Source organism: Acomys russatus, chromosome 30 (assembly GCF_903995435.1).
Source record: "Acomys russatus chromosome 30, mAcoRus1.1, whole genome shotgun sequence".
In the NCBI taxonomy this organism is placed as follows: Eukaryota; Metazoa; Chordata; class Mammalia; order Rodentia; family Muridae; genus Acomys; species Acomys russatus.
The window spans coordinates 21,100,788-21,125,142 of NC_067166.1; the positions used below are offsets into that span (position 1 = coordinate 21,100,788).

A 24,355-nucleotide genomic window follows, 5' to 3' on the forward strand; every position below is an offset into this window, starting at 1 on the left:
GCTCAAAGCACTGCCTGCCCTTCCAAAGGTCCCAAGTTCAATTCCCTCCTCTCCCAGCTGTGCCACCACCATCTTTATAAGGTCTTATCAGTAATCTCACTTCCAGAGACTTTCCCTGACCCCAAATCAGGTTGAGTTCTCTGGCCGAATGCAGGAGCCCACGGTGAAGGAGAACTGGATAGAAGGTATTGGCTAAGAATGCTCTAAAACTGACAAAAAGCTACTAGCCCACCTCCCCCATTAGTTCTGCAAACCCCAAGTCCAGTAACCACCCCTGGCCACGCAGAACACAGGTGCTCTGTTAGTTGGCATGGTGGCCATAACAAATCTGTTTGCAAGTGCAGTCACTTAGGGCTTCATCAGGTGGACTTTGAAAAGACAAAATGAAGTTTATGTTGACTTCCACAAAGCAAAGCCTCTAGTTCCCGATGCTCCGGATGCCAAAGCAGGATCAGGAGTTCTAAGCCAGCCTGGACTACATAGGCTTTGTCATTAAAAAAAAATCTTAAAAGCTACCCAGGAGAGGAAAAAGACACCTCACTCTTAAAGGCATCCTAACAAGAGACCATTGAGAACTGACACTAAACAAAAGAAATGATACAGGCCAGAAATTTAAGTGAAAGTAATTCCAAAATAGAATACCATAGAAAAGTTTTTCAAAGATGAAGGCAAAAGCCATTTCCTCCTCAAGTCATGGCCTGCTAACCCAGAGTAGAAGAAATGAGATGCTAACAGAGTCCCTCAGGGAGACAGAAAAGGACCCTGGTGACAGGAAACATGGGAGGCTCTGCAGCAAGGAGGCTGCCAATCATTCCATTGCAGCACTCAGGACGCAGAGGGGAAGATTATTGCAGGTTTGTTATCAGTCTGGGCTACCCAGAAGACCCTGCCTCAAAAACAACAATAAACCACAAATTAATAAGCAAACCTAGTTCATGAATACTAAACACGGAACTGTTTGAAATAGTAATTGAAGGGTCAAAACGCATGTAGAAACTAAAATAAAGGGCATGTAAAAGGGTAGGACATAAGTATCATGTAAGTGTTTTTATTTTCCTTGTGTGTGTGTGTCTGTGTGTCTGTATGTGCCTGCGTGCCACAGCATGTGTGTGTATCTGTGTGTCTGTATGTGCCTGCGTGCCACAGCATGTGTGTGTGTCTGTGTGTGCCTGTGTGCCACAGCATGTGTGTGTGTCTGTGTGTGCCTGCGTGCCACAGCATGTGTGTGTGTCTGTGTGTCTGTATGTGCCTGCATGCCACAGCATGTGTGTGTGTCTGTGTGTCTATATGTGCCTGCATGCCACAGCATGTGTGTGAAGGTCGGAGACAATTCTAAACAGTCACTTCTCTTCTTTCACCTTCGGGGATCACATTCAAGTGTTCAGGCAGTAAACACCTTACCTGCTGAGCCATCTCAACAACCCAGATAAATACAGCTTAAATATTCCACGGGCACCTACCTGATTCATAAAGTGGCAAAACCATTCATATGTTAATTTACATTGTTAGTCAAATTGCAAATATTATCCAAGATAAGAGCGAAGGAAGAAAATGTAGAGCTGGAACTAAGCCTTGATATCTGAAACAGGAGGATGGCTATGGGTTCCAAGCCAACCTGATTTACATAGTGAATCTGAAGCCAGCCTGGGTTACAGAGCAGGCCCTACCTTGTAGAGGAATTTTAATCCAGCTCTGGCAAGAGATCACATCCAAAGACCTAGGTCTGTGTGATCCAGGTGGAATACAAACACACCCTTAGTACTCACCTTTAATCCAAAACAATGACAACTAATTGAGGAGCAGACAAAGTGACTAATCAGAGAAAGATTTGACTGAGTGAGTCAGAGAAGGCGTAAGCCCAACTCTCATGAGGACAGACAGGAAGGGGAGGCTACTTAAGAGCAGTGCAGGCAGAGAGAGTCAGTCAGTTGGGAGTTACTGCAGTGCACTGCAGTGGAGTTGAGCTTGTTCATGGGTTCCTGCAGAGGCAGTTGAAGCCAGAGGATAAGAAGGAGCCAAGAGATTAGAACAAATTGCCAAAGTTAGTGAGAGGTCAAGCAGAGCAATTCAGTGAGAAGCTGAAAGAAGCCAAACTGAATCAGTCAGCTTGGAGAGTAGTTTGAGCCAGAACAGCTGAATTGTAGCACTAAACCAGAGCTCAGAAAGAGCTAGAAAGAGTGAGTTTATTCAATTCAGCAGTAAGCCTATGAGATGACAATAATACCAGGGGAATAAAAGTTACATTTACACTACCTAACAACCCCTGAAGAAAAAAAAAGTGCAATTAATAAGCTAATAAGTGTAGGAAGCAAAAAAACAGAGAAAAAATATCCTATGGAAGAAATAAAGAAATCAATACCAAATAAAAATACACAGAGGGCTGACACACTCCTGTCATCTTAATTGGGGACGCTGAGGCAGGAGGATCACAAGTTCAGGGCCATCAAGGGCTACATAGCAAGTTAAAATCCAGACTGGACTATTAATCAACAGACACTCTTAAAAAAAAAGAGTAAAAATTTAACTATAGTAACATAACATAGTTAAATAATATAGTATATTAAATATAGATAAAAGATTAATGGGTTGGGTTTTTATTTTTAAATATTTGTATGTGTACGTGTGAGTGAGTGTGTCTAAGTGGGTATGTGGTGGCATATCATGCACATGTAGGTTGTGGAGACCAGCAGTTAACTGTTTTCTCAGTAGACCTCCAACTTACTTTTTGGGTCCAGTTTTCACTGAGCCTGAAGACGGAAGGTTCCACTGGATGGTGTGGCTAGTCAGTGCCACCACTTCTCCCGTCCCCAGCTCCTCAGTGCCTCCTCTTTGTGGCACTTGCTGCATAACACACTGAGAGCCTTTTGCATGGACTGGATGCACTTTACAGACTAAGCCATCTCTGCAACCTTGTGTCATGCACTGCTTTGGTGAGTGTGAGTTTTTTTGTTTGTTTTGAGATGGGGTCTCCTATAGCACATACTGGCCTTTAGCTCGCTATGTGGCCAATGATGATGATCTGGATGATGGTCATTCCCTTGCCTCCCCCTCTTGAGTTCTGGCATACAGATACGTGCTGTTATACCCACTATCGCTGCTTGTATGTGGTGCTAGGGACCAAGCACAGGCTTCATACGTGCTAGGCAAGCACTTTACCAACTGAACTCCTTCCTAGGGTCAACTTTTAAGTCTAACTATGTATGTGGGAGAGACAGACTTTAGATTAAAAGGCAGGAAAAAAGACATGAAAATGATACAGGATGACAATATTAATATGCAGGAAGTGAGCATAAAGCAAGAAGTGCCCCCACAGGTGAAGAGCACTGGTCTACCAGAAAGATCATACCAATCTACACGTGCTGTGCACCTAGATTGAAGATATAAAAGAAAACTCAAACTATAAGGAAGGTGGACAAGGTAGCAGAGATAGATCAATTGATTGATTATGTATTGGGCAACTGAACTTGGGCTTCTGGCATTGGTGACGGTTTGTGTTCCGATTCTAGCTTATTTGTACTAAGGTAACAAAATCCCCAGACCTCGAACTGGAGTCTTGTTGGGCTCTCCACTAGAGACTTTAACACCGTCCTATACACATTGTAAATACTCAAGTCATAAAAGGAGTACCCTGCCAGGTTTGTGGACTGTCAAGTGCCATGCAGACTTGACTGGGCTGTGGCACAGGGGTTGCACCCTGGCCTAGTAAGCATGAGTGAGGCACTGGGGTCAGTCCCCAGCACTGGGAAAACAGAACCACAGACTGGAAGCTTCTCTATTTCCCTTCCCCCACTCTGTACCCTCAACCCACCCACCCCCACTAGCAAAAAAAAAAAAAAGTTGTTGACCTTGCCAGCCTGGCCAGGATGAACCTAAATCTGCAGGCGGGGCATGAGAGGATGCAACATGATAGAGGAAGTGAGGTAGGCAGGACCGTTTGGAAGGCCAGATGGAGCAGGCAGCTCCAGCGATGCTTAAGGGCTGCTGCACAAGGGGAAACCCTCTTACACTCACCAATTTCCATCACACTGTCATCATCCAAAGTCCCCCCAAAGGCAAGGACTCGGAGACGCTGAAGATGCAGACATTGCTGGACAATCAGTTTGGCCACTTGGTGAATCCCGTCCCCAGTGGGAAGAAGCAGTTCCTCCAGGTTCCTGAGAGAGCCCAGGGCCTGTGCTGTGGGAGACACAACAAAGCCATCTCTTATGGGTGTTCCACCATGAGCAGCATGTGACCGTGACACTCTGGAGTCCTAGAGGCCCAAACCAACAGAGGTCATCTTTATCACTGTCCTCTCTTCGGGCTAGAGAAGGGGTCAGCACACAGCGGCTCCCTGTGCTCTCTGCAGCTGGTTCCTCCATGTCTCTGAATCCATCTCTTCACCCAAGTGCAGGCTGTCTCTCTGTTTCCATGTCCTCTGCAACAGCCAGGCTTTCTCCAGCTGCAGGTCACTCTACTGATTGCACAGAGTCTTCATCCCACCTCTATCATTCTGCCTCCTGCCATCACCCCAGTGAGTTCACACCGAGGAGACTCACACTAGACACTAAATCACGGCCCACCACTGTGGCAGCCTTCCTTCCTGCTTTACTCCTGCTCAGCAGGACATTTTGTAGATCACATGATCACTAAGTCTATTTCCGAGGCCCCATAGAAACTATTTTGAAAACTTTCTGGCATGGACCAATGTTCCAGATTTACCTTTGGCTTTCCCTGTTTCAGTCCTTGAATGAAATGTGTCTCCACAGACTCTGATTCTTTTAGAAAAGAGTATTTAGGAGCCAAGCCCAGGTATTTGGGCAGTTGACACAGTGGCACGGTGCTTGCTGAGCATGCTTGAGACCCTGTGATCCATACCCATGCTTCTGACACGCATACATGTACACAGGCACAAACATACTAAATAACTGAACTTTGGTTTTGTTCCATTGTTTCTATAAAAGCAAAGCAAGATGGGTAGCCAGCAGTTCTACTGAGCCACCTATGAAAACTCAAGGAGATTTTTTTTTGTCATATCTGTTTAAGCCAGCAAAGCTGGGTATAAAATTTTACTTTCAATATGTACTGATGGTAGTTATATTAGTATGCACAGGATATAAGTTTCATTTAGTTGGGTTAAGTGATTTATTTTTGGGCTTTTAAAAGACAGATTCTCACTCTATAACTCAGGATAGCCATGAACTCATAATCCCCTCACTCCCCTACTCCCACCACATTCTCCCGGTGGTGGAATTCGGAGCATATGCTACCACTCCCAGTTTTGTTGGTGTTAGTTTAAGGTATGACCTAATAAATAATAAATGTTTACTATTAGATGCTTTTGGGGGTGGGGTTCAAGACAGAGTTTCTCTGTGTAGCCTTGGCTGTCCTGGACTCACTTTGTAGACCAGACTGGTCTCGAACTCACAGAGATCTGCCTGCCTCTGCCTTCTGAGTGCTGGGGTTAAAGGCATGCGCCACTACACCCGGCTAGGCTTATAATTATTATGGCAGTATTATCTAACCCACTTTTATAATCAATAAAGAAACAGACACCTGGTGTATTTTAGAATAGCCTATTTCCTCCTAAACTGTCCTCCATTATCTCCCAGTCTCCATCCCATTCCATCTGCTTCCATTAATTTCTATTTGGGCTACCTCCCATCCATGATCCCAAAATACTCGCTAGGCTTGTTCATTTTGGCCATCTCTGTCCACAAGGAACCTCAGAGTTCCTCCTCTGGGTTCTGGCTCTTTTCCTATCCCATGGCTATTCTTCTTTTTCCTTTTCTGTCCAGTCTGCTTCTCTCCCAAGATCCTCTCTGCTCAAAGGCCACAAACCTTCACTCTGTCCCTTCTTTCTGCCTTGCCTAGGTATTCAGCCAATCAGGGAGGCAAAGTGGAGGGCACTAACTAGAGCCTGTGAGTCAGTAATTAGCATCAAAATACATAGATCAGACCAACCTCCAACACAGGTTCTAAGTGATCTTTCTTAAATGAGTTACTTAAGACAGCTACCCACTGATAGAAATTATCCTATCTCTGTGTACAGAAAACAAAACTGTTTAAAATAGAACAGAAACAAGTGGCTGAGCACTGGTGTCCATTAGTAGTAAAGTGCTTTCTGGTCTCTCACGCAACTGTCCTGAGACACCTGTGTATAGAAACTTAGATTCTATATATGAATACAGATCCATGAATGTTTATGGAATAACAAACATGAGTTTCCACCAATGTTTCCAATTTGTGGTTCGTTCTTTCTTTCTTTCTTTCTTTCTTTCTTTCTTTCTTTCTTTCTTTCTTTCTGACATTTGAAAAACAAATTACAGCTGACAGTGGCAAAGTGTCTTTCGGGAATGGTGTGTGAGTATAATTCAGACAGTTCTCCCGGCAAGCCCTGGGGAGTCGCGTGCCCACGTGGCAAGGACCTGTGGGGATGTTCCTGCAGAATCTCCTGGCCTTTCCTGAGGGAATGCTTGCTTGTGTTTGCCTTGAGTTTGCATTTTTGGCTTTGCTATTGGCAGTTGTCACTTTCACTTTGTCTGTGACAGATGTTTCCCCAGAATCAGAAAAAAAAGCTCAGGCATGATTCGTTCTTTTTGTTTCCGATCACTGCTCCTCTGTTTGTAATAATGATGATGCGGCTGAGTCAACACAAGGGCACAGTCTGGGTATATCAGCTAATGTCCGGATGCTTCCTCCTCGTGGGAACTTAGTTCTGACAACAGTTTGCCCACCGACCTGCTAAACGGCAGCTAGATGATTATCAAGAGGTTAGGACAGTCTTGCTGGCTCATTGGTTCCAAGACTTAATAGGAACACTCAGAGATGAGCCAAGCAAGGATGAGGAATTGACTCAGGTTACTAATTTGCTGAGAGCCCGGGGCATTAGAGGAATTAGGTCTCCTAATTAGGATATGGGGAGATGTTGGGTGTCAATAATTAAAGCAGAACCTCCTGGGTATGTAATCTATCACCTCTTTATACTGTAACACCATGGTCTTGTGCTTTTTTTTGAAATATATATATTTTATTAATTTATCCATATTGGTCTTGTGCTTTGTATTTGATTGTTAATCATTTTGTTTCCTGAAGTCTGCTAGCTGTCTCTTACGAGCAGACTATCGTGCACTCCAAATGTTGCTGTGAAACCTTGCCTCCAGATAATATCTGGGCAATGCAGAGATGATGTGGCCATGGCCAAGGTTTGAGGGCAGGGAGAACAGAAGGATCATGGGAAGGAGAGGAACAGGAGGAAAGGAGAAAAACGAAGCAGGATTGCCATGGGTTAGCGTGGAGAGAAACAGTCCAGATGGAAAGAATGCACTAGTATTTGTGGGGACATTGGGTGGGAAGTAGCCCCAATAGCAATGATTAGAGGATTGGCGTGGGGTGGGGGGCTGGAAGGTGACAACATAGCTTAGGGGTTTATATCTACCAAGCCCCAGGGGTGAAATAAGCCTTGTTTAAAATTCTCTCAAGTGTCTGTGTCTTTTATTGATATGGTAGCAGATTAATAGTAACTGCCATGATTATTGTAGGCTTTTAATAATAAACATTAATAATTTTTATTTCCTACAATATTATACTGTAACCACAGTCACCTGGTTATGTGGCAGTGTGCTGGGTTAGGTAGTAACTCCTTGCTGAAGCTATGCTTCCTCTTTCTTGATATAGTTCATGGGTTAGCAAGAAACCACAGGAATTGAGGAGGAGAAGGAAGGGAACCCATTATTGTTAAACATAGAAAGTTCTTAAAAGAGACTATATGTGAGAAAGTGAATGTATACCTCTCCAGCTATGAGGAAACAGATGTGCAGATAAAGGTGGCCTCAGCTGTCTCGGTGCCAGAGTATGTGAACGGCACCTCATGGTTCAAGTCTTCTTTCACCAATTGCACACATCCTTCTTCTGGTTCTGAGCCCTGCCAGGGTTGGACTCCAACATACATCTGTGCATAGTGTGTGTGTGTGTGTGTGTGTGTGTGTGTGTGTGTGTGTGCGCGCGTGCTGGCATATGTGTAGCATGGTATGGGGTTAAGGTTTAGAGGTCAGAGGACAGCTTTCAGAAGTGGGCTCTTTCTTCATCCATCACATTGGTCCCAGGGATCCAACTCAGGTCATCAGCCTTAGTGCCAGGCCTCTTGCTCGCTGAGCCATCTCTCAGGCCTTTTTCCTGACAAATCTATAATTTTGGCTATTCTCTGTGAGGAAAATCTTGAAATTCACTTTATGACAATATATTTGCACCCATTTTTCAAGAAGAAATATAATTTGCTTCGTCAAGGCTTTGTTTTCAAGCGAGGCACAAGAATCCAGGGTGTTGCTTCCTTACGTCTGAGACTGATTAGCCTTCTGCTTTAATATTTGTAGTTTTCTTTTCCAGCAGTGTGGAAACTTGACTCTCTTATAGTCAGTGTGCCTTTTACATAGTTAGCCTGAGACAATGACAGTGGCTTTTGTAATGCCTGGTCTCTGCTGCTTTACCAGCACCTCCAAGGCCAAAGCAAACACACAGAGCAGCTGCCTCCACAGAATGGAAGAGGATGGAGGGGCCTAGCCTCTCTCATTCACACAGAAGTCTGAAAAGTAACATGAAGACAGAGCTCTGCGCCCTATATCACCATTGTCTCCCGTTTTCTCCCTGCTAGTATTTCCCATGAAAGTATATTACTTTACTAAACATTTTTTACTCCAAAAGTATGGTTTATCACAGATTAGTTTTCTTAATGTAGGTAGAAGTTTTTATATGTATTCTGAAACCTTTGCAACAAAACGGATGCAGCATATTTAGAGTGGATGCCCCACAATAAAGTTACATGGTGCCACTAGGACCAACTTCTACCCTAGGATGCCAGTGAGTCTGGTAGTAGTGTATTTTATGAGATCACACACGAGGATGTGCGGGATCAATAGCATCTGGGGGGTGAGACTGAGCATCGCTATGATGTCGGCCTAAGGACCAGCATCGCGGGTGCGTGACCTGTGTATCAGCACATTCTGCCAACTACTCGTTCAATTTCTAAAAATTGTGTCTGTGCTAAATGTGTCCAGATATTTCCCCTTCCTCATTATTCCCAGAATGACACAGTTGTTTACATAGCAATTACATGGCATTAGGTATTGCAGGCAATGGAGACGTGGATGTGTGGGGTCATAGGAAAACACTGCACCATTTTATGCCATGGAAGATCTTCTAGTGCTTGCAGCAGAGGCAGGGCTTGGACCCAGTTGCCATGAAAGTAAAGGGACAAGTGTACACAGCTTGCTTTGTTATGGGTTCACTGGAAGAGAAGGAGGGGAGGAAAAGAGATGAAGAATAAATTAAAAGACACTGTTTTATAAACTTACCAAACAGTTCAGAAGTTTCCTTATCTGAGAATTGCTGGCATTTAAGATTCAAAATCTTCAGAGAAACAAAATTTGGCAAAATGGTGACTATGAAAAAGAAAATAAAATAGTGTCAGGTCAGATACATTTCCTATGACACAGAGGGGCACTGTTGAAATAAAGAGTATTTCAAATGTGATGAAAGGTGATATAATATGCAAATTAAACTACTATGACTAAGCAAAGGGCATAAATCTGAAAATAAAAGGTTTAATTTGTAGTCAGAGGTGCACTTCATTGAAGATCAGGTGCATCTGAAGTCAAAGTTGTACGGTTCTTACCAAATGGCATGGGTTCAAAGCATCTTCCAGAAAACTCAATCTCTCTGAGTTTCTTGCAGGAAGCAAGCACAGCCATAAGAGACTCACAGTTCGAATGGAAATCACATTTTAGACGGAAGACATGAAGATTTGGAGAGTTCTGAATCAATTTAACTGGAAAAAATAAAAGATTTTCAGAAGTTAGAGCAGACTACAAATTCCCATCAGAATTGGTCTCTCAAACTGCAGCCACATTGATTAAACAGGCAGTGACACATGGCACATACTGTAATGGCACAGTAGCACAGTATCTAGAGCTCACACTATGTTGGGCTTGTGCTCAGCTTCTGCAACTGACTACTGAACAGATGACCTGGGGCAAGTCCTGACCCTCTCTGGATCAGTTTTCTCTTCCCTATATCTCACCTGCAGTGTCAGCATCCTAAGGAGTCAGTGTGTGCACACTGCACTGACACAATAGGAATTCTGTACAGAGTGACAGAAAGGGGAGGGCAACTCTGGAGCACAACTTAAAAATGTTTTTTTTTTAATTAAAGTATTTGGTGTGTGTGTGAGACACAAAGTACCATAATTCACATGTGGTGGTCAGAGGACAGCTTTGGAGAAATCTGTTTTATCCTTTGGACATGGGATTCCACAGTTCCAATCTAATGGATGGGACAGCCCCCGTGTCTCAGCCTCCCAAGCACTGGGGTTACAGGCAGGAGCCACCGTGCCCCACTCTAGTGACTGTTTGGCATGCAGATGTGCCATGTCAGTTCCTGGTTTACATTTACTTTGTGTTCAGTGTTTTAAAAGTTAAAGATCTGATGGTGTGTTAGTCACTTTGTTAAATGACATGTTCTAAAAAGATGGCTGCACAGCTGTCCAGCAACAGGAGGCTGGATGGACAGAAATGGAGAAAAGGTTCAGGCTCCTCCCGGTCAGATTCCTTCTCCTTCAGCAGGCAGATCTGCACACGCCACTACAACAGCGGCAAAAGAAGAGAACTCCACACACTGCAATGGAGAGGAAGTGTTAGGAGTGTAAAGCTCTGGCATGAATGCAAACCATCTGTTTGAAGATGCATTTTCTTAGTTGAGCAATTGCAGACCTCAACTTCCCCAGTTGTTAGTCAACAACAGTCACTGTGGCTTCTCTCACACACTGGGTCTGAAGAGTGAGTTAGTATTTGTGAAGTGCTCAGAACAGTTCCTGGCTCGTTAAAGACTCAGGCAACAAATGAATCTCTGCCCTCTTAATGAGGAAGAACACTGTTCCCATACCTTCCCATGGACACGGGCCCAGCAATGTTTTACCTAATGATGACTTAATGCATCTAGCAGTTACTAGCCAAGTAGCTTTTCCAGATGAGACATGAACTGGAGACCCAAGCCCCATCCTTACCTAGTCTGGAGGGGTCAGACTCGGTGGAAGTTTGGATGGATAAGGTCCCCATGTGGTGGAGGTTTGGGAACTCTTCAGGAAGGACTGAAAGCACATCAGCTTTGTCACATCGTCTCACAGACAGTTCTTTCAGGCCCAGAAATGTGTCCAAGTTAGAGAGGAGTTGATCTGGAAAGCAGCACACAGTTCCCATCACTCAAGAGTCCCAAGGGGAAGTTCTCAAGTGTGCTGTGACCTTCATCCATTTCATACTTTCAGGATGGAAGTTCTCAGACATCCTAACATCTGTCCAGGAAGCACATCATGAAGATACTGCCAGCTGTGGCATCTGCTGATCATAGACTATAGGGGAGCCCTGTGCTGGTCTCTGGATCCCAAAATAAATGAGACATCGCCCCAACCAACAGTGTGGAAACTACTGGTTTGCACATGCAAAAGAACACAGTTGGGTTCCTGCTTCCAACTCATAAAAAGGTAAAAAATGGATTAATGACGCATGTAAGAGCTAAAACTATAGAACTCTTAGAAGAAAACAGGTCATCTTCACAACTTCAGACTTCACCATGGATACTTAGATATGCTATAAAAGGCAGTATAAAAAAAAGAAAAATTAGACTTCATCAAAATTGACAGTTGTTCATGCATCAGAATAAAGAGGTGAAATGACAATCTACAGAATGAGAGAAAAAGGTTTTCAAACCATGTGTTTGATATTTTTGTCATGCTGTGGATGGAACCTAGGTAGGCAAATGCTCTCCTGGTGAGAAACCCTCCCTGTAACATAAGGGTTAATATGCACAATAACAAAGGACTCCTACAGTAGAGCAATATTGTTTTGTTTGGGAAAGGTTCTCACTCTACTGTCGAGATGGCCTCAGACCCATGGCAATCCTCCTATAGTTTCTGGAGTGTCACGATTAAAAGCACAACCTGCAATGCCTTCTCAAATCTTTTATATTACAAAGAATTCGAATAGAGATTTCTAAAAGGGGAAAAAAAAAAGCCATTATGAGCAGTTGAGAATCTTCTCAGTCTCATTCAGTCAGCAGGCAAATGTAAATCCCTGCCACAGCAGAGAACACTGACTTACAGGAATATGTTTTTGACGAAGCAAAGCAAAGGGAAAATGAGACTAAAGGAGATGTGGAAAAAGGGAAGGCTTGCACATTGGAGTTGGGGAGGTACCATGGGGTAGCCACCATGGAGCACAGTTGGAAATGTCCTCAAAGGTGAAACACGAAGAAGGTGTGGAGGCTCACAGATGTAACCCCAGTGTCCGGGAGGGTTACCAAAGCTCAAGGCTAGCCTGTGTTGTATAGTAAGTTCCAGGGAAGCCCAGGCTATACAGTGAGACTCTGTCTCAAAACCATTAGAAATGCCATATTAGCAGGCGATTCCACTCCTGGACATATACCTAAGCCAATCAACAGCAGGGATGAAAGCGACACTTGTAACACACATGGTCATGACAGCGTTCGTCATAGTAACCAGAAGATGGAAGCAACCACTGTTCATAATGGATGAAAGAGGAACAGAATGTAGCACTCACCAGGATAGATATGCACACCCTGGAATACTGTTGACTCTAGAAATCCTGAGTGCACATGCATCACCAGTTTCTGCAGTGCTTGGCTGAACACAGAGCATTGTAGGGAAGCCTTCTACCCTCCAAGGAACATCCCCAGCTCGGCTTTGTCTCCATTTAACATGAGCTAAGCAGCTGTGTTTTGAATTAGAGGGATATTTAAAATCAAAGTCAAAAATATTTCTATTTCCTCAGAGTCTAGATGTTGGAGCATGCCTGTAATTCGGCACTCAGGAGGTAGCAGCAGGGGGGTCCAGGCAGTTCAAGGTGACAGTCAAAGGCACAATGAGCTCAAAGCCAGTAGGATACATGAGGCCCTCTCCTAAACAAGAGGGGTGTGTGGCACGGGGACATGGCTTAGTGAGGAAAAGCACTTGTCCCAAGCCTGCCAAGCTCATTTTAATCCCTAAGACCCACGTGGTGGGGCGGGGGAAGAATGAAGGTTGTTCCTCCTTTCCCTCCCATACCCATGGTGTGTCATGGTCATGTGCGGTGCGCGCGTGCGCACACACACACACACACACACACACACACGGAGTAAAAAAAGTGAAACACACAGATATAGACAAGAAAGCATTCCTAAGCATGTAACAGACAGCTGAAGACAAAAGCTAGACTAGTTATGATTATGAAAAAAATTAAAAACCAAACATTTACAGGGCCATCTAAATACATAAGCATCTAAAAACAAATTTAATGAAAGTCAGATAATGTCTATACTGAAAATTATCAAATATTACTTAAAGGAAGATTCATCTAATAGAAGATATTTTTCCTAGTTGCTTTCTGTTAACTTGAAACAAGCTAGAATTATCAGAGAAGAGGATCCTAAATTTAGAAAATGTCCCCATTAGGCTGCATGTAGGCAAGTCTGTAAGGTATTGTGTGTGTGTGTGTGTGTGTGTGTGTGTGTGTGTGTGTGTGATTAATGATTGATGAGGGAGGGCCCATCTCAGAGGGAGTTCTCAGGAGTTGAATAAGAAGGCAGTTGTATAAGCAGCCATGGGAAGGAAGCCACATCCCTCCCTGGTCTCTTCTCCAGTTCCTGCCATGACATCCTTCAGTGATGGACTGTGCGACCTGGGAGTTGTGAGATGTTGTAAATCTTTTCCTCCCCAAGTTGCTTCTGGTCAGAATGTTCTATCACAGCAACAGAAACATGACTAAGACCATATTGTTCCTACTTTTTAATTCCTTTTCCGGAGAAGATAAACTCCCTCCTCCTTCTGGCAGCCAGAGTACAGATAATTCTTCAGCGTCGTCTTACACACAATCCAATGTTTACTAATAGCAAGCAATTCATGTGCCCTGAAAAACCTCTCAAGTCATGAAATACTGATGATAGTATTACGCTAATTTTGTTTGAATTATGTGAACCTCATTCTATATTTCAGGGCCCTTCAGTGATTTATACACTAACCCAGACAGAGAAGGTGTTTAGAGCTCTCTTATCAAGGAACACTTTTGAAGAGATGAAACTGAGACGTTTCAGTCATCTAACACAAAGAATGAGAAAATGTAGGCGCAAAGTTATTGTGTAATTCAAATGCTGAGTTTTGTATCCCCCATACCTGGTTGTAATCTTTGTTCTGAGAATCTCCTGTCTCAACAATGTGCAAACACTGTTCCCCAATACGCCAACAAAGCAGCTTACAGCACAATACTGAGTAGTTTTTACTCTAATCTTAACTTTCTAGGCTAGTCTGGCTTCCTCCCAGTGTAAATCCCTGAGATACTTGCATTAAAAAAAATTTTTTTTTGAGACAGGGTTTCTTTGTGTAGCTCTGGCTGCCCTGGACTCACTTTGTAGACCGGGCTGGCCTCAAACTCACAGTGATCTGCCTGCCTCTGCCTCCTGCATTCTGGGATTACAGGCGTGCATCACCATGCCCGGTGAGATACTTGCATTTTATGGCATTCTCTGCTCCAGCCCCTCTCTTCTCAGGTCTCCTGGACCTCTGTCCATGCCTGAACATCTACTTCCTCCTCTAACTCTTCTTCCCCTGGAGGGCAGGAATTCCAGCCCTATTCTCTCCCCTACTCAATGACTGGCTGCAAGTTGCTTGCATTTTTTTTTTTTTTTGTCATAGGCCATTGTTCTATTCAAATAAGTTGGCTACTTTAGTGGTAAGGCCATTGGTGTTCTGTCAGCAGTGTCTTCCCCACCAAAAATTGGAGAATCAGCTTCTTCTGTGTTCTGTTTATGGACAACTTGGGCAGTCCATGGCTGTTCCTGATAAGATTTGTTAATACCTTTGTCTGGAATATCTCTGATTTTATGGCTTGTCTCTAGAAATGGTAATCCATCCCTCCCATTGTTGCAACAAATCTCTCCCCCATAAACTCATGACTATATCACCCACAAACGGTCTTAACTTTACTATTTGGACTTCTGCCCTGACACATTTAAGCCATTTTAGACTTTGTTTTACCCACAACAATGACCCAACTCCTTGAGGCTATGTATATACCTTTTTAAGTGGCCAAATTGGATGTTAGCAATCCTGGGAAATTGTTGTTATATCTGCTCCAGTGTCCACTAATCCTTCGATCTCAATGCCATCTAACTGTTTTAATTTTGGCCTCTTATCATTTATAATGCTTGCCAAATATCTGGGTTTTGGTATCTTTAGAATCTCTTGTTTTATCCCTAGGGGCAACTTTATCTCCATTAAATGGTTTACTTAAGTTTTTAGTAGGCCTGTTTGTCCTAACAGGCCTTGACTTTTCTAGTTGTTTCTTAGAATAATCCTTTTTTGGTAGATAGGAAACAAATGGCTCATGTTTTTTTGTTGGGCCTTGAGCTAAGCCCCTTCGTCAGTTTTCTAAAATTAAGGAACTAGCTCTACTATTCTTGGATGGCATTAATTCATGAGCCATATAACCATTCCTTCCACATCTTCTACATTTCATAAGAAATCTTTTTCCTAAATTATTACTATTATAGAAGAATTTATCCTTGGGGACTGCTTGCTCACAGTCCTTTAGGAAATGATTTGGGTTTACACAGCCACATCAATGGGCATTTTGTGTTTTGATGTCTCCTGTAGCTTTTTCTCCAACTATAACTGAATCATGTACATTTGTTCCTATGTCTGGAGTTTTGATCCATTCATGAAGTGGTGTGGATCCTGCCCTCAAGGGTCTAATATCCCTTTTGCATTCAGAATTAACAGTCTCAAACATTATAGATCCATGTAGAGTTTTTCTAGCATTTGGGTCTGATATTGTTCTATTCAGAGTGTTAGTTATCAGTGTTAGTTATCTTTATAAATGATTCCGTTTGTCCTTGTTTTTAAACCTTATCCCAAGTATTTAAGCCTATTGTATGCCATTGTTCTAGGAGACCATCAGTGGTAATTTGTACTCTCTTTTTTTTTTTTTTTTTTTTGAGACAGGGTTTCTCTTGTAGCCCTGGCTGTCCTGAACTCACTTTGTATGCCAGACTGGCCTCAAACTCAGAGATCTGGCTGCCTCTGCTTCCCAAGTGCTGGAATTAAAGGAGTGTGCCACCACGCCTGGCTCTGTACCCTTAATTTAGAATACAGATCTTCATCTAGTAACTGATCTTTGAGAATATCAATGCCTCTCTTTCTGTTCCATTGCTCCATAAGTGAAGCCTCATCTTTCTGCCATGCCAGCCGTTGCAATTGAGAGCCAGGCTCTAGAATGACTGCCATAACACTGCGCTAATCTCTTGGAGTTATGTAATTCTATGTGACCCACTTATTAAATATTTGTTTAACAGATGGGGAGTATAAGCCACAACTTGTTTGATAGCCTCAAGCAGTAGGAGTCACTCTAACCAAGTAGGTGAAGTACTTGTTTGAAAAAAATTTCAAACCTCTGAAGAAAGAGATTGAAGATGACATCAGAAGATGAAAAGATCTCCCTTGTTCATGGATTGGGAGCATTAACATAGTAAAAATGGCCATCTTACCAAAAGCAATTTACAGATTCAATGCAATCCCTATCAAAATACCTACACAATTTTTAAAAGACATTGAAAGTTCAATTCTCAACTTCATAAAAAAAAAAACCCAGAATAGCTAAAACAATCCTGTACAATAAAAGATCCTCAGGAGGAATCTCCATACCTGATCTCAAACTGTACGATAGAGCAACAGTAATTATAACAGCATGATACTGGCACAGAAATAGGCTGGTTGATCAATGGATTTGAATTGAAGACCCAGAAATTAATCCACACACATATGGTCACTTGCTTTTTGACAAATAAGCCAAATCTATTCAATGGTAAAAGGATAGCATCTTCAACAAATGGTGCTGGTCTAACTGAATGTCTACATGTAGAAAAATGCAATTAGACTCATATTTATCACCACACATAAAACCCAAGTCCAAGTTGTTGCCACCTTAAGCTTTACAAATCTTGTGCCTCTATAGGTTGCCGTTTGATTTCTTTACCAGGAGACATGAGGAAAGAACAGCTGTAAAGGAAAATGCTATAAAGTGTGAGTATTTTGGTTGTTTAGGAGTTAGGAGGAAGATAGACTAGCTTAGAGGGTTAAGAATAGAGGAATAACTGCTCAGTATTGTGCGGTAAAACTGCCTCACTGGAATATCAGAGGACAATTGGGGATCAGTGTTTACACAACATTGAGACAGGAGATTCTCAGAACAAGGATTGTAACCAGATATGAACAGAAATCAGCATTTGAATTACACAATAACCTTATGCCTATATGAAGACACAGTCAGCGGGCCAAAATGGAAATGTAAAGACACTCAGGGTTACCTGGTAACTGGTTTACCCATGAGACCTCGAGAGACTGCAGGCCAGGCAGGGTGACAAGCAGCTCCTGCTCTGCTGTGCTGAGCTCTAGGCTGCGCATGGAGCACTTGGTGACAGAGGTCTTATTCAGCTCCAGAGCCGGGCGGATGCTGTCAAGAAAGCCACTGCTGTTGGATAAGCAGAGCTCAATATTCTGTGAGGCTGAGAAGACTTCCATCAGGACCTGGAGCAGGGCTTGGTCTGCTGGGCCCATGTTGGCCACTCCAACTTCCAGCCTAGGGATTTTGTATGGCTTGGGTGACAGTTTCCAGTAGCCAGCGCTGATGTTGGGTGGGGCCTGGTGTTGGATATCCGCATAGTTTTTTATTATCTCTTCTTTTTCAGACAAATTTTTCTTGCATTCATATATGGGTTGAAAGGCAGACACATAGTCTGGATCTACAGTTGGCGGCTGCAATGTTTCCAAACTTCTTTCTATGAGTGGAAAGTCTATTATCTGTACCTTCTTATTTCCATTTATGGAGACCTCAATGCTCTTCAGTAATAAGAGGCTTTCCGGATGATCCCAGAAGTATTGTAAATTCAGTACTCTCAAAGGCAGTGTTCTCCCTCGAAGGAATTTCGAGATAAATGGAGAACATGCATCAACTGTGTTGCTTTGGTAAGCAAAGTTTAAAGCAATTCTTAGCAAGTTTTCTGAAATAAATAAAGAGCAGGCTTCAGGAGATAAATGCTGCAACCTGTTGACAGACTCCATCCACAGGGAAGCTTCTGGATGGAGCTTCATGTAATCCTCATTTTCAGACACGCTCTCCAGAAACTCTTTCTCATCCACCAACTGAAGCAAATGAGACACAACTCTTGGTCCAGCCTTTGAGGAAGGCTGGCTGGAGACATACTTCAAAAAAGTGTGGTAGGAGCTCATAGCCTTCAAGGGTGAGTTAATTTGTCTCAAATAGTGAAGTCCCAGATCTTGGTCTTCCTGCCTATCTGAACCCAGGAGTTCAGTCAACCTCATGGCAGCAAGAAATTCCTGGAACAGAGGACTTAGAAACCGGTAGATTGGTCTCAGTCTCTGGGCGGTGAATTTGCTTATCAAGCAGGTGGTCAACTCTCCATCTTCATCAACTCCTGCTTCTGTGAGGTCATCACTGTTGAACTCAAAGCAGGATGAAAAACGCCCTCTACAGGCAAGCTGCCCACATGAGGACACAGTGGCCTTGAGAGCCTCAGCTGCAGCTTTGTACTTTAAGGACAGACATTTCATGTAGGCCTTGAAAACTGCCACATCGTGAAAGGGCTGGTCAGAAGGATTTTGAAGCCAGTCACTACAGACTGCTGCCACAAACAGGGGGGTTTTCTGAATCCCCTGTAAATATTCATTCATTCCAAAGTAATTTATAAACCTTCGCACACGGATTATATCATGTGAGAAGAACTTCCGTAACACAGAAACAGTGTTATAGAAGGGAAAGTCTGTGATCTCTAGAATCCTATCTAGGTACGGGCGGATGTCCCTGGCCCTGTTTGTGTGGACAGCGATCAATAAGCAGGTTCGTGACAAGTAGTTTCTTGTAATCAGTGTTTCCAGGGCTTGGGGGAGTGAGTCTGCCCCACTATAGTCATCCAGCAGGAAGAGCACCTGGTGTTTAAAGTGCTGGATGCTGCTGCTTAGGCTCGCCTCACTAATGCATCCTCCTGCCTCTAGGAGTTGGGCACAGATGATGTCGGCCAGCCCCTGGTCTGGTCTGGTGGAACTAAGGGACAGGTAGAGGACCAGCTGGAACCTGTTCAACAGGGGACAGCATCCTGATGCCCAGAGGAAAGCTATTTTCTTCAGGAAGGTTGTCTTTCCAGTGCCAGCTTCCCCCTCCACACACATGACAGAGCTGAGATTGCTGAAGACCTCGGGCATCGTCAGGGCCTCCTGCACTGGCCTGCTGATGTGCTTTGAAACGATGGACACATCGCAGCCAAGCAAGTGGTCAGTGCCGAGGCTGCAGCACACCTCTGGCAAATCCATGTGGCGGAAAGTGGCCTTGGTGTAGGCGCCTCTCAGCTGCTCACTCAGACTCTTTGCCTCTTGAAACCACGGGGCTTCACTCTGAGCCAAGTCTGTGGAGGGGAGAGAGGCACAGGGAAGTGAACCTTCACATCTCTCTGATCACAATGCTAGTCTACTAGGGGTGGATTAGGACTCTCCTCCACTTCCGATTACACCCCCATACCTTGAGATCCTCTACGATCTTTTCATAGTATCAGAATGTGGGGTAATATGCCTAAGGCCCCTCATTTGACAGGGACTTAGATACCTGGCACCCTAACTGTCCAGTGAAGATCTCAGGAAGCCAGCTTGCTGCGCCATGCCTTTAATGCTGGCTGGTTTGGATCTGACACAAGCACTGCTGTCATTAGCCCTGCATTCTCTCTCAAGATGCCACAGGAATGCAGACTCTCTCTCACCCACAGTCCCCTTCATCTCAGTGCGCTCCTCTACAAGCTCCTTGGACAGTTATAAATACACTTTCTTTTTAAACCCCTGTGTACAAATACACACAGCCCCATGTTGCTGTCAGGTTCTTACCGGCCGTGGTAGGATGAACTGCCGCTGCATCCTCGTGATTGCTCTCACTTGTGGTTTCCTTCGAAAGACAGATCCTTTGTTATATCAAAGCTGGGTCTTAGATTGAGATTGAGTATTATGTCAATCATAGAGGGCCGACATTCTAACCACAGCCTGTACTCAGTGCTTGTAGAAGGAAGGGGTGCTCCAGAATGAAAGAATAATTCTGACACACATGCAGTAGTGTGTTCTTAGATGGCACATGCATGGTACATGCATCCTCTCTATGAGGGAGCACTCTGTGGGTAATAAAGATTGTAAGGTCTAGAACAGGAATAGTCCTGCCACATCACTAAGCACTGCCTCTGTGCTTAGTCATTAGAAACTGCGTGTTTACCATCACACACTGGGATGGATGCAGAAAGAGCATAACCCACACATTTTATGAGAGAGAGATTATCATGTCGTGTAGCTGGTCTGAACTCCCTATGTATCAAGGGCAGCACTGAACTCCTTGTCCTCCTTTCTTCATGTCCCAACTGCTGGATTTATAGGCATGAGCCTCCTCACACTTCTGGCTTCTGTGTCATGTTTTTCTTCTCTGGGACTCCAAGCCTCTTACCACACCTAGTTTTATTCAGAGCTGAAGATCTCTTGGTCCCCATTAGGGGACATCTAGTACCTGAGCTACATCCCCTGCACTTGCAATGCCAGCCCCACATCTGACAAAGGGATGATATCCAAAATATATAGAGACCTCAAGAAACTGGACATCAACACACCAAATAACCCAACTAAACAATGGGGTACAGAGCCAAACTGAGAATTCTCAACAGAGGAATCTTGGAACGGCCAAGAAACACTTAAAGAAATACTCAATGCTATTAGCCATCAGGGAAATGCAAATCAAAACAACTCTGAGATTTCATCTTAAACCCCAGAGAATGGCTAAGATAAAAAACTCAATCAACAGCTCATGTTGGTGAGGATGTAGAACAGGCGAAACACTCCTCCATTCCTGGTGGGAATGCAAACTTGTACAGTCACTTTGGAAGTCAATATGGTGGTTTCTCAGAAAATTGCCTGGACATATAACCAAAGGGTGTTCCATCCTACCACAAGGACACTTTCTCAATCATGTTAATAGCAGCTTTATTTGTAAGAACCAGAAACTGGAAACAACCTAGATGTCTCTTAATGGAAGAAAATGTGGCATATTTGCACAATGGTGTATTACTCAGCTATTAAAAATGACAGCATGAAATTTGCAGGCAAATTGATGGAATGAGAAAAGATCATCCTAAGTGGGGTAGCGAAGACCCAGAAAGACTTGCATGCATGTACACTTATAAGTAGATAACAGCCATAGAGTACAGGATAGCCATGCTACAATCCACAGACTCAAAGAAGCTAAGTAATATGGAGGGTTCAAGAAGGGACACATGAATCTCACTGAGACAGAATACAAATCGTGAGTGGATATGGGGAGCGGCCTGGGTGAGGCACAGGTGGGGCAGAAGTGGGGATGGGAATGGGAGGGATCAGGTGGGGGAGGGAGGATGGAGGGAGAGAGTACTGGGAGAGACATCTAGAACATGGGGCATCACTGGGGCAAGCTAGAAATCTAGGACAATAGAAACTGCCAGGGATCTATGAGGGTGACCCTAGCTAAGACTCCTAGCAACTGGGCATATGGAGCCTGAACCAGCCAACTTTTGTAACCAGGCAAGACTTCCATGGAGGGATTGAGACACCAACACAGCCACAAAACCTTCAACCTACAGTTTGTTCTCCCTACAAGATGTGCAGGAATAAAGATGGAGTAGAAACTCAGGGAGTGACTGGTCCATCTTGAGACCCATACTATGAGAGGGAGCACTGCCACTATTGATAATACTCTGCTATACTTGAAGCCAAGAGCCTAGAATAACCATCATCAAAGAGGCTTCACCTAGCAACTCATAGAGCTCATAGAGGCTGGACCGCACGCCAAAGAGCATGCACAGGACTAACCTAGGTCCTCTGCACATAAGTAACAATTGTGTAGTTTGGTCTTCATGTGGGACTCCTAACAGTGGGAACAGGGGCTGTCTTTGACTCTGTTGCCTTTGGGACCTGTTCCCCTTACTGGGCTGCCTAGCTAGCCTCAGTTGAACATGTGTCTACTCTTACTGCAACTTGATAAGCCAAGGCTGGTTGATATTCATAGGAGGCCTCCCTTTCTGTAAAAAAAAAAAAGGCAGGGGGAGAAGGAATGAGTGGGGGAAGTGGTTGGGGAGTACTGGGAGAAGAGGGATGGGAAACTATTGTCAGGGTATAAATAAATAAATATTAATATACTAATTAATAAGTTAATTAATTAAAAATTAGAAATTCCAAACACAAGAGATTTATGAAATGAGCCCAGACTTGCTCTGCTGTTTTATTTTCCTTTATGCTTCCTTCATTATTTTGTTTATGTTTGTTTGTTTTGTTTCTGTTTTTGTTTTTGGGGAGTGATGTCTTATACTACTGTTCAGGCTACTTTTGAACTCCTAACAATTCTGCCTCAGCTTCCAGAGTGCTGGTTTCCAGGCATGAGCCACTACACCCAGCTTTATTCTCAGTTCTGTGGGATGAGGACCAGCATACTTACCATTATGACAATATAGGTGGCTTGTGCCACCATTGAATTGATAGATTGGATCTCAGGGAGACATGTAGGTTCAGAATGTCATCAGAGTTAGTGATTTTGCTGCACATTTGCCCTCCTTAAGGAAACATGCTGCACAGCAGGGATGGAGCCCAGTCATAGAGCCCAGTGCTTGGCAAGCACGCACTAGACCTAGGGTATGATCTCCTCAATTGCAGTAAAGAACAAACATCAAACAGGAGCGGTGGCACACACCTATAATCCTAGCCTTTGGAAGGTTGAGGCAGGAGGATCACCAATTCCCAGCCAGACTTGGACTTGAACATAGCAAGTCAAAGTCAGTCCAAGCCACACAGTGACAACGTGTCTCAAACAAAACTCCAATGAAACTCGCCTCACATGTCTCAAAAGGAAGACATCAAGGCTACCGCAATCCATAGACCACAGATGAGTCTGGTGTTTATCAGGAATAAGTCTAAGGAATCTCAGCAATAGACTTCTTACAGGAGAAGGGCTGACTGTCCGTTTCATGAAGCTACATATGGTGTCTCCCTCGTTCACTGTGAAGTTCCTGTCTGCACTTGTCCTTGATAATGCTTATTATATACCTGTGGAATTTATTTAATTAGGATACATTTACAACTGATGTTGCTGTTCAACGGCAGGATCATAGGCTGCTGAGTCAGAGAAGGGGCGGGGCTCATTACCGTGGCTTCCAGAAGGACATCAGGGCTCTGAAGGGCTGGAATCTCTTGTGCAGAAGACTTCAGGTTTTGAAGAAATACACAGCTATGCGGAGAAGATAAAAGTCATAAAATAGTTCAGTGGAGTTACATGTGTGTTAGCTGTTTAAAAACATGAGGATCAGGGCCAAGCGTGAAGTAGAAAGCAACGTTCTCAGTGGTTCTGTCAGCGTCGCATCCTGTAAAGTCTGATTCAGTCTGTGGCTCTCAGTAATAATGAGTGTGGTGTGTAAAGTAACAGTGAGGACATTGGGCGTGACACCAGCTAACACGAGCTTAAAGAGTGAAAACATGAACCCAGCAGTGTGGGAGCAGAGGCAAGGGGGTCACTAGGGCTTGCTGGATGCTAGCTTAGCTCCAGTTCAGAGAGACCCTGTCCCAAGGGAACAGATGGGGACTTAAAGAAGAGGATACTCCCTGTCTCCCTGTGGCCTTATGTAGTACACACAATGAACATACTTGCACATACAAACACACATAACTAAATAAAGTAAAATTAAATAAAAAATTAAGAGACTAATTAATGAGAAAACTCTATAGATTCATGTAAAAATAACTACAAAACAGTAAAAGTTACCTGAACAAAGTGTGCAATTTAGAATTTAGTTAACAATAATTTATTACCATATTAACTATTGCCAATTTGTCAAAAACAAACGAATAAGCACACAAGATCCACTTGGATGTGTAGGCAGAAGGTCTTTGTGTAATGTGTAACTCAAATGCTGATGTCTGTACCCCTCATATCTGGTCGCAGTCCTTGTTCTGAGATTCTCCTGTCTCAATGTTGTGTAAACACTGATCCCTAGTTGTCCCACAGATACCAATAAAGCAGCTTACAGCCAATCACTGAGCAGGGGGAGAGAATAGGGTTGGACTTCCTGCCAGCCAGGAGAGGATGAGAGAGAGGAGGAAGTAGGGGATTTAGTCATGGGAGAGGCCCTGCTGACATCAGAAGAAGAAGCTGGATCAGGAGAAGCTATAAACTGCAAGTATCTCTGGGATGTAACTTCAAAAGAAATTAAATTAGCTTAGTGGGTT

General features: G+C 43.7%; 2 protein-coding genes across 3 annotated transcripts in view; one reads left to right on the forward strand and one right to left on the reverse strand.

The window, feature by feature from the left end:
* The window catches only part of Taf9 (TATA-box binding protein associated factor 9), a 720,252-nt gene that overhangs the window by 311,763 nt on the left and 384,134 nt on the right, over positions 1-24,355 (forward strand). The gene's annotated exons all lie outside the window — the stretch shown is intronic.
* LOC127212339 (baculoviral IAP repeat-containing protein 1b-like) overlaps positions 1-24,355 on the reverse strand; it is a 179,828-nt gene that overhangs the window by 622 nt on the left and 154,851 nt on the right. The window contains exons 7-13 of one of the 2 annotated variants that reach the window (XM_051172428.1): positions 23,279-23,360; positions 19,961-20,018; positions 17,380-19,491; positions 11,036-11,203; positions 9,650-9,802; positions 9,330-9,416; positions 4,012-4,176 (exon numbers count right to left, since the gene is read on the reverse strand). In XM_051172428.1, the coding sequence (XP_051028385.1) occupies positions 4,012-4,176; positions 9,330-9,416; positions 9,650-9,802; positions 11,036-11,203; positions 17,380-19,491; positions 19,961-20,018; positions 23,279-23,360 (2,825 nt within the window). Of the gene's footprint in view, positions 1-4,011; positions 4,177-9,126; positions 9,417-9,649; positions 9,803-11,035; positions 11,204-17,379; positions 19,492-19,960; positions 20,019-23,278; positions 23,361-24,355 lie in introns of those variants that run through there. The other variant, XM_051172427.1, reaches the window with a different exon arrangement.